Here is a 9,999-nt window from a genome sequence, read left to right on the forward strand (position 1 = left end):
TTTTCATTTCTTTTTTATACATGAGATCATTTTGTCAGATAGCCCAGACTGGTCTTGAACCTCAGGTTGTCCTTCTCTGGCTTTTAAATGCTAGGATTAAAAGTGTGCTCCACCAACCCGGCACAGAATCATCACTTAACATGCCATGGCCTTGAAGCCTCCATGTTTCTATCACTAATAACAGGATGGCCACTCAGGCTGTAGGTTATTAGTTTACATCACTCTGGTTTATCCCACAGGTCACCGCTTGTCGGTCAGCTTTCAGCTCAGCCTCCAGGCTGACAAGCTGCATCTGCATAGAGAGCGTTTATTGAGTTTGAACACACGCACAGTTCATGAACAACTTAAAGGAAAAGCTAAACAATCAGGAAACGAGGCAGGAATGCTTGGGGCACAATTATGAGAAAGAAATTGTCAGAGCCACGACAGCGGATTTGTGTGTGAATGTCAAACAAGCATAATCCATTGCCATATAGTCACACAGTCTTACCTCGTCATTAGCTAACAATACCAAGAGTCAAGTCCACATCAGTGTTCCCATAGAAAAGCTTTAAAATGTTTGCCATGCAAGAATAGAATTGAACAATCATCTCAAATATGATTTCTGACCAGATACTCTCATACCAGATAGACTGAGTTAAAGCATTTGGCGGCTAAATACCAGTTGGACTGGTTGCACATTCTGCCTGATATAAATTTCTCTAGGGGATAAAGGTGACGAGGAAATGACATTGCCTCACCTGCCCAGATGTGTGTAGGGTATGAACACATGCCTGAGTTTTACTGTAGGCAAAAGCCAGGGGAAGATTCAATCTCATTCACCAGTGGCAGAATGAAGCAGGCAGTGATAAGAAGCCATAGTGTGTGCATTTTGTGGGATTATCCAGAGATACCTGTAATAGTCATGTGAGATTTACAAAGGCACTCTATATATTCTGACCTAAACCGAGAACACACTTAGGCAGAGTCACCGTCAAGGCCTGCTGAAAACACATTTTTTTTTCCAGGGAGAGAGGAGCACAGAGCTGACGTGGGTGACAGCGCACAGTGCTGGCGAGAGTTAGTCTTCAGATGCTGCTCCGCTGGTCTCTGTAGCGGATCATTTCCTGTACCTAAGGAGAAGAAGAAAAGAGAAATTTTCCACTGGGAATCTTTATCTCCTCAGAATCACTAATCCTGTAGGGGTTAAATATGTAGAAGTTTAAAATACGAAAGTCCTTGGACTGAGTAAGCACAAATAATTTAGACTCCATAAGTGAAGATTCATGGTTTCATCTCTAAATAAACCGTTACAAAATAAAGCTATGCAGAGTCTGGAGAGATGGCTCAGTGGTTAAAAGCACACACTGCTCTTGTAGAGAACTTGAGTTTGGTCCCCAACACTCTGATCTCGTGGCTCACAACTGCCTGTAACCGCAGCTCCAGGAGCTCTCTTCATAACTGTAATTTTGCTACTGTTACGAATCATAATGTAAATACCTGTGTTTTCTGATGGTCTTAGGCAACCCCTGTGAAGAGCCGTTCAACCCCCAAAGGAGTCTTGAACCGCATAGGTCGTGAACCATTGGTTTGAGAACAAGATGGACTAAACTACTCCCTAAAATATTAACGTGTTGGGTAGGTCCTCACGTCTACACGGCGAGCATTTGACTCAGCCCTCATACAGCGATTTTTCTAATTCAACTTTCAGTGATGAAAAGGAGCTATGAAGATGGGTAAAAGCAAAAATACTCACTGCACAAACATGAGGGCCTGAGTTCAAATCCACATAAAAACCCGATTTGAGGCAGGAACATTTTAAATCTTAGTGTTCCTACAGGGATATGGGAGGTAGAGAGAATTCCCAGCAGACACTCAAAGCCAGTTAGCCTGGTATAGTCAGCAAAAAGACAACAAAGGGACCCTGTCTCCAACAAGGTAGAAGATGAAGAATGACCCTTCCGGTTGTCCTCTGGCCTGCAGATGTGCTCTAAGGCACTCACAATGCCCATGTTCTCACAGATGAATGCACACACACACAGTTCCCAGGTTAGACACTTCACAACCACCTGAACTTCAGTCTCAAGGCATTCTTTATCTTTTTCTGTTTTCCATTGACATCCTCATCTCCCCTTTCTTTCTCTCTCTCTCACTCACACTCACATAAACATAAATATATTTAGGAAAAAATAACCATTTCATTGAAATTATAGTAGAATCCCCCCTCCCCCCAATATAAGAAAAGAGATGGGAATTCAAGTGTGAGTGGCATTTAAAATTCTAAATAAGCATAACCCCAAACTGATTTCTTCACAGTACATTATAGCTAAAATTCTTAGACTAAGGAACAGGAAAAGACAATTGAAAGCTGAGGGGAACTGAAGGAGAAAGACACCAACTTATTAGGCAAATTCTTCAGAACTACAACAGACTTCTCATCAGAAACCTAAACCTGAAAAGGCATGGGATAATATATTTCCAATCCTGAGAGATAACTGGGAGATGTGAGGACTTTGGAATTGCATTGTAACTGGAGACAGAAGAATACTCCGTGATTAGTATGGAGATAGTCAAGTCTACAGAGATTAAACCTTGGAGAACGCCCAAGGGAAGGACACCTGTCTAGGGGAAAGGTGGCCCTCGGGGGTGGAGGAAAGTTAGGAAATAACCAGAGTTGAAGGTGAGAAGTGATTACTATGTCAAAAGTCTCAGGGCTGAGGAAGAGAATGCTGGAGACATCTTTTTCAGTTGGCCCATGGCACGTTTTTATGATATTAAAGATCACAGTTTTGGAAGAGGATTGAGGTAAAGGATGATCACAGGAGATTTAGAGAAGAAATAGAAAAGGGAGGGAGAGCCATGTGCTTACACCAGCTTCTCAACAGTTTTGTTTGTGGCTTTACCCTGACGTCGGAAGCTCAGCAAACCATGACTGAAATCACCATCTTACCTAATTTCTCTCCCAATGGCACTAACATTTTGTCTTTCAATTGTGAACAGTGAAGAACTCAGGATTCCAGAGATTCCTCTGGCTGACTGTTTCTAGACACTAGATTCAACCATGGGGATTCCAGTTATCCTTTCTACCAGGTCTTAGGTTAGTTGTAGGACAACTTCAAGTGACCTCAAATCCATATAATTGGGATCCTTAGAAGAGGCATCGAAAGAACGGACTCTTGAAGGTTGTCCTCTGACTCTGAACACACTTCCTGGTACAGGGGACCCAACACACACACACACACACACACACACACACACACACACACACACACACGACAGCATAGATAAAATGTAAAAGTTTAAAGTTGAATTTATGGCAATATACTATACCTCAGAAAATCCCAGGTTTGGATATGTGAACACTAGAAATACATGTGTATGTGTGTCAAGAAATCAGTATAACTCTATGTTCACTATAGCGTCACACATAATAACCCACGAAGGATCATTGATATATAACTCAGAATAGAGAATTTGCAAATAAAAAAAGAATGACAATATGAACCCTATGAGTGAATCTCAATCATGTTGTTGATCAAGGAAGAAAGCTCTTAAGTAATCAATACATATTTCATTACTTTCATGTTACATTTTAAAGGACATTAATTTAGAAGTAGCAATAATGAATATTTCATGTAGGAGAGAGGGTAAGGCACCTAGTTGAGTTCAGAGGAGCTGCTAACACGCTGTCTTGATTTTGAGAGAGAAAAGCAGAACTGTGAACCGTAAGGTTAACTCTAGAACAGAGAAACTGGAAAGGCCACCCCAGGCAAGCCTTTATCATCCCCTGCACTGCTGGAGATCACCCTAAGGATCGTATAATGGCCCCCTTCAACAAACAGGAAAAATAAGACCACATTTAGGAAATGAAACCTAGGAGGGTATTCCCAAGAGACACATGTGTACAAAAGAAGTAGAGTGTCCCAAGGTGACCTAACTTAGGGGCTACCATGTCTGAGCTGCATAGCATTTTCCTCACTCCAACAGAGAGGATTATGGGATGGCAGGCACATGCTCAGTAAGCACGAAATTATATAACTTAGGCCAGTCCAAGAAATACCCACCTCTTCAGGAAATCCTTCCTTTAGAACCAAAAGCCCCTGGACTGGAAACAAGGCAGCTCTAGAGCCATGTGTTTGCCTGAGAATGACTTTGCTTATTTCAATAAAGCTGTCTTAGGGTTTCTGTTGCTGTGAGGAGACACCATGACCACAACAACTCCCATAAAGGAGAACATTTAATTGGGGCTGGCTTACAGTTCAGAGGTTTAGTCATCGTCACCACGGTGGGAAGCATGGTGGCCTGGAGAGGGGCTGAGAGAGGATGTACACCTGGACCCTCAGGCAGCAGGAAGAGAGAGACACTGGGCTTGGCTTGAGCATCTGAAAACCCAAAGTCTGCCCCCTAGTGACACACTTACTCCAACAAGGCCGCACCTACTCCAGTAAGAACACACTTCCTAATAGTGCCACTGCCTATGAGCCCATGAGGCCATTTTCACCTAAGCTGCCACAAGAGCTATGCATTTGTACTGATTTTCTGTGCTTTTGCTCCATGCTTTGAGTCATGGAAGAGCCCTTCAGATCTGTGCAGTTTTCTTTACGTATGATTGAAAAGCTCTAAAAGTGAAAAAAAAAAAATCTCCCTTTTGCTAAAATAAGAACAACAAAAAAAATTCACCCAATCATCTCTAAAGGTAAAGTAAATGAATTTGAATTTGATAAAATTTATTTTAAAATCTCAGAAAATATATGAGAAGGGAACTTACTTAAAATGAGCAATGACCATTACAAACAATAAACATCATATTTAATAGTGAAGCAGTGAAAAATATTTTTTTAAGGAGCAAATAAGGTAAATCAAAGCAGGTACTTGCATCCAGCATTGATTATTCTGGAGATTTCTAACCCGAGTGCTGCATTGGTCATTATCCCAAACAAAATAACAACAAACAGAAAAACAGAGCATACATTCACAGTAGAATTCTATGAAGGGAAAGGGATTACTTAAAAAGAAATAGATATGGGGAATCATATGGAGCAAGATAATCAAAGCTAGAGACAGTAGAAGTAACTTTAGGCCTGAGGGTGTGTGTGTGTGTGTATGTGTGCCTGTGAGTGTGTGTGCACTTCATGTGTGTTCATGTTCGTGCATGTGCACTGCACACTGAGGTACGATTTGACTATTATTGGAATCCAAAAGGTAATAGTCATGCAAAATAAGATGCCTCCAGACAGACAGATCAGCATGTACTCATAAAGAAGGCCACAGAAATAAACCTAAGCACGCCTTTCTTTTTATTCCTGCTCCTCATCCAGGGTGTCTCATGGTCTTAGCCCAGCGGAGAATCAGGACACAAGCCTAATTGAGTTCCTAGAGATCAGCCTTTCTGTAGGGAGGAGAAGAGAGGAAGATGGCTGTGAAGCATCACAGAGAAGACCTGCACCATAGGTGATCAGACGAGGGAGGAAGAAGGATGGAAAAGGTCAAAAGACTACTCACAGATGATGTGCATGTGTCTGTGGAAACCCCCAGTGCTTCAACATATCTGGAAATACTTCACTAGAACCAAGTCAGGGTCAGTGAGGCTAATGACTAAGAATAGCAAAACTGTATTTCTGCATGCCAGCTAGTTAGATCCTCAAAATTTAAAAATTTCTACATACACTAGCATCAAAAGCATTAAATACCCACAAGGAAACCACCAAAATACATGTACAACATGTATGCAGATAGTAAATGTACTGAAAGAACTTAAAACCTAAATGAATGGCCAAGAAGGATGGGAAGATTTATTTTAAAGTTATCACTCTCCCCAAATAATGACCCAGTTGAGACCAAAAGGAACCACACACACACAATCCGACTGGTGTATGCTTGTATGTATATGGAAGTATACATTACATATTATTATGTAACTTCATTAATAATTCTTAAAACAAATATGGAAATAGAGCTCTAAGAATATCAGAGATATGTTTAAAGGAGAATAAAGTGGGCAAGCTTTCTCTACTAGGTGCTGAGTTATTCCAGTCGCAATAATTAAGATTCTTATTTCAAAGCAAGTATTAATAAATATGTGAAATACAAGTCAATGTGTAAACTATGACCTTTACTAAAAGGGGCTGGTTTCTGGATGAATGAAAGAAGTGGATCTTTACCCAGTCTCCTATGGGTACAAAACTGATTCAAGATTGTAGACATAGATTTGAAAGGTAACAAAGAAACCCTCCATTTTACACACACACACACACACACACACACACACACACACACACACACACACACACACACACAGAGTAATTTAAGAAACTATAGTCAAATGTGGGTGAAACTTCTAACATAAGACAGTGGAAATATTTATCATAAATAAAAATATTGTTACAGTTGATATTAAACTTGAGACTCTGCTCATCAAAAGGTAAGAGCTAGAGAGTCAGACAGAGAGTGGATGGATATACAAACATATGTGATTAACCAAACGCCCCAGCCAGAACATACAGAAGCCTGTTGCTAAGGACTAAGACATGAAGTAATACTATAGAAAACTAAGTGTTTCCAAACGGCCAGTAAACAGATGGAAAAGCATGCCAGTGCCCATCAGCCAGGAAAAGGCAAAAGGACACTGTAAAATGTACTACCTACTTACCTGCACAGCCACGGTTAAATACAGTGGCAACAATGAACACTGGTAAAGTTACAGAGCTGTAGCGGGGAGGGGTGCAAGCTGGTACACTCATGTTGGAAAATGAAAACAATCCATTTGAAGCTAAGCAGATACATGTTCTACAATCCAGCAATTAAAGTATACAGCCAAGAGTGATATACCACCTAATGACCCGGATGGGAAAGCTTACTACAAGGTTTTTTGTAAAAGCTCCAAATTGGAAATAATCTGCATGTCCTTGGAAAAGAGAATGAATCAGCCCTAGTAGTCTACCCAATGAATAGTATGCAGTGCTGAAAATGGATGAATAGCTACATGCAACAGAAGGCTCCATCTCCCAGACAGAATCTGGGGCAAAAGAGGGAAAACGAAAACAGCACTGAGCAAAGACAGTTCAGAGAGCTCACAGGTCTCAACAAAAGTGTTTCATGATTCATGTTTGACAGTAAAATTTTAAAGAAAAGTGAGCAAGCTCTTAGAGAGGTCAAAATAAGTAACACATTTGTGGGAACTAATGAGGAGGGGGCCTTCTGTGATGCTGAGCCGCTCTTTTCCAGTTTGAGACAGGGTCTCACTATGTAGCCCTAGCTGGCCTTGAACTCACAGAGATCTGCCTGCCTCTGCTCCCTGAACACTGGCATTCAAGAGGTGAGCCCCCATCCCTAGATTTGTTCTGGACTTGAGTAAAAATGCTTGGATGGAAGCTGCAGTATGTTTCCTTCATGATGGCTTGGAGCTGTTCGTGGTCTGCTTTGTCCATCTGTCTGTGTGTGTGCTGTGTTCTGACAATGAGAACAGAAGGCTTTGTTCTCTCCCACTCCATACCTGGTCTAGCATGAAGTTCAGAGGGTCATCCGGCTTTTCATAGACTAAGTTTTCAGTGATCTGCTGAGAGAAAGCACACCACACCACACTTGGTTCCAAGAGGGTTGCAGTCAGCTCCTACTGCCCTAGCCATTCTAAAGGCATTCCCATATCCCCAAGAAACATCTTACTTTCTTTCTTTGGATGATATCAGGCAAATCAAGATCAAATTTGAAGGGTTAAAAGTTTTACTTAAAGAGCAATGCATCTTTTTGGTTGTTTCCAAGATCAAAGAGATGGTGGGAAAGTTGCAAAGCGTTTGAGAACTGCGATGTTGCTAGATGATCAGTTAATAAATTATTTGCTTTAAACAGTTAAAAAAGAGTTCTTAAAAGGGAATAAAAGAATGGCACTGGGGATTTACATATAATCGTTCAAAATCTTGACTTTAAAACATAAAAATCATGTTTTGTTTTAGTATTAAATGAGGAAGGATATATCAGATTTATGAGATTAACTTCCATACTTTTTTATTGTTGTTGAATAACTCAAACTCAAAATGCTGTCACGAAGCAAGCAAGCATCTCATTTGCAGGGAATAACAATCATGTTCATTTCAGGAATAACATATTAAAATATGCTAAATGTATCTGTATCACTCAATTCTGTATTCAATATATATACTTGACGTTTTTAATTAAATTAAATAATCAATTGATTTTATAGTGCTGGAAACCTTGTGCATGTGGGACAAGTATCTTCTCACTGAGCTATATATTCAGCCACTTCATATATATTTTTATTGAACAATATATATGATAATTTATTTTCTTTAGTATCACACTCCATTTATAAGCATTATTTTTTCTTTAATTTGAAAAATTATAGAATAGACAAAATTTTTTTAAAAATTAAACTTATTTTAAATGTGTATATATATATGTATGTATGTGTGTGTGTACCTTGGTACATGTGTGGAGCTTGCATTAGTGTGTATGTATGTGTGTGCATGTGTGTGTGTGCATGTGTGTGTCTGTGTACTTTGGTACATGAGGAGAGCTTGCATTAGTGTGCATGTATGTGTGTGCATGTCTCTATGTGTATCTTGGTACATGCAGAGAGCTTGTATTCATGTGTATGTATGTGTATGCATGTGTGTGTACATGTGTGTGTGTATACCTTGATACATGTGGGGAGCTTGTATTTGTGTGTATGTACATGTGTGCATGTGTGTGTGTACCTTGATCCATGTGGGGGGCTTGTATATGTGTGTATGTATGATCAAGATACTTATACATTGTTTACATTTGGAGGTCATTGTCCTCATTTACTGCACAGTTGTTTATTGTCTTAGTCTTTAATTTAGATAGGTATTAAGAATTATAGATCAATAGTCATCTATGTTTGTCATACTTATAGTTAGACTAATCAGGTTCTTTCGATACATTAAGATTATATTCTGCATAGATAGATAATCTTCAACCACTTCAAGGATCTGTGGAACATGGCATTTAAATAACTTAGGGTTTTGTTGACATGAGACATGATTGCTCCTGGCAACACTGATCTATTCTCTAGAGAATGTTGAGCACCAAAGACACTCCACTTGGAGACTGTTTTCTTCTTGCAAAAACTGGCCTTTGGGCAAAGAAGTGCCCATGCCTCGACCACTGACAAGATATAGTATCCAGAAATAGATAAACAGGACTGTCAAATCTTGCCAAGACAGGGTAAGATGGTTTTGAAAATTTTCTTCCCTTTGAAAATGGTCTGTCAGTTATTCTAGGCCATAGCCAAAGTTGGTTGTTTCAATGTTGCAAAATGAGACGTTGGGTGATTGCTCAGGTAGCTAATTGTTTCTGCCATATATTGCTCACTTTAGAAGCTACTTGCTTGTATTTCCTGCCTGCTCAAGTAATATTATTTCCCTTCTCAAGCCTTTGATAGGGTTGAAGATTAGATAGTCATAGTTACCATCCTCTTATGATCTAGCCAAGCCATTTCCTAAACAAGACATAGACTCCATAGGATAGAATGTTTATTAAAACATTCAGCATATATTCCTTGCTTAATATTGTTTATGCTGATTGTAATTCTAATCTTATACTTAATATCTGTTCCTAGTGTATATTGTTTTGTATTGGGTTTAGAACTCTCTTACTTAAACAAAAGGGGGAGGTGCTGCGGGAGCTTCTTCTGCTCCTTCAGCCAATAGCCTTTAAGATACCAGTCCACTTGGGCATGGTCTTGTTTGCTTTAAAAAGCAGCGGTAGCCATGTGCTTGTTCTCTTGCTTCTGGCTCCACTTCCAGCTACTAGGCTCCTTTCCTGATTGCACAGAGGGTTGCTGTCTAGGACAGTGATCTGTAAGTTTTTTTCCTTTAAATAAATATCCATTTTTAAATCATAATTCCAAACTGGTGTGGGATTGTTTTGTGACTTACACCTTCAGTAGATCAAAAGGCAAGGGCTTTAATCCACTGAACTATCTTGCCAGCCCCTGGACTCTGCTTTCCTAAATACATTCCCTAGTTTTGTTTAGCAATTACT

General features: G+C 39.8%; 1 protein-coding gene across 1 annotated transcript in view; it reads right to left on the bottom strand.

Moving 5' to 3' along the window:
• Window positions 1–947: 947 nt before the first annotated feature.
• The window catches only part of C2H3orf30 (chromosome 2 C3orf30 homolog), a 12,881-nt gene continuing 3,829 nt past the window's right edge, over window positions 948–9,999 (bottom strand). The window contains exon 3 of the mRNA XM_005344993.2: window positions 948–1,112. Within this exon, the coding sequence (XP_005345050.1) occupies window positions 1,068–1,112 (45 nt within the window). The 3' untranslated portion in view covers window positions 948–1,067. The remainder of the gene's footprint in view (window positions 1,113–9,999) is intronic.

This window comes from Microtus ochrogaster, chromosome 2 (assembly GCF_000317375.1).
Source record: "Microtus ochrogaster isolate Prairie Vole_2 chromosome 2, MicOch1.0, whole genome shotgun sequence".
Classification (NCBI taxonomy): Eukaryota; Metazoa; Chordata; class Mammalia; order Rodentia; family Cricetidae; genus Microtus; species Microtus ochrogaster.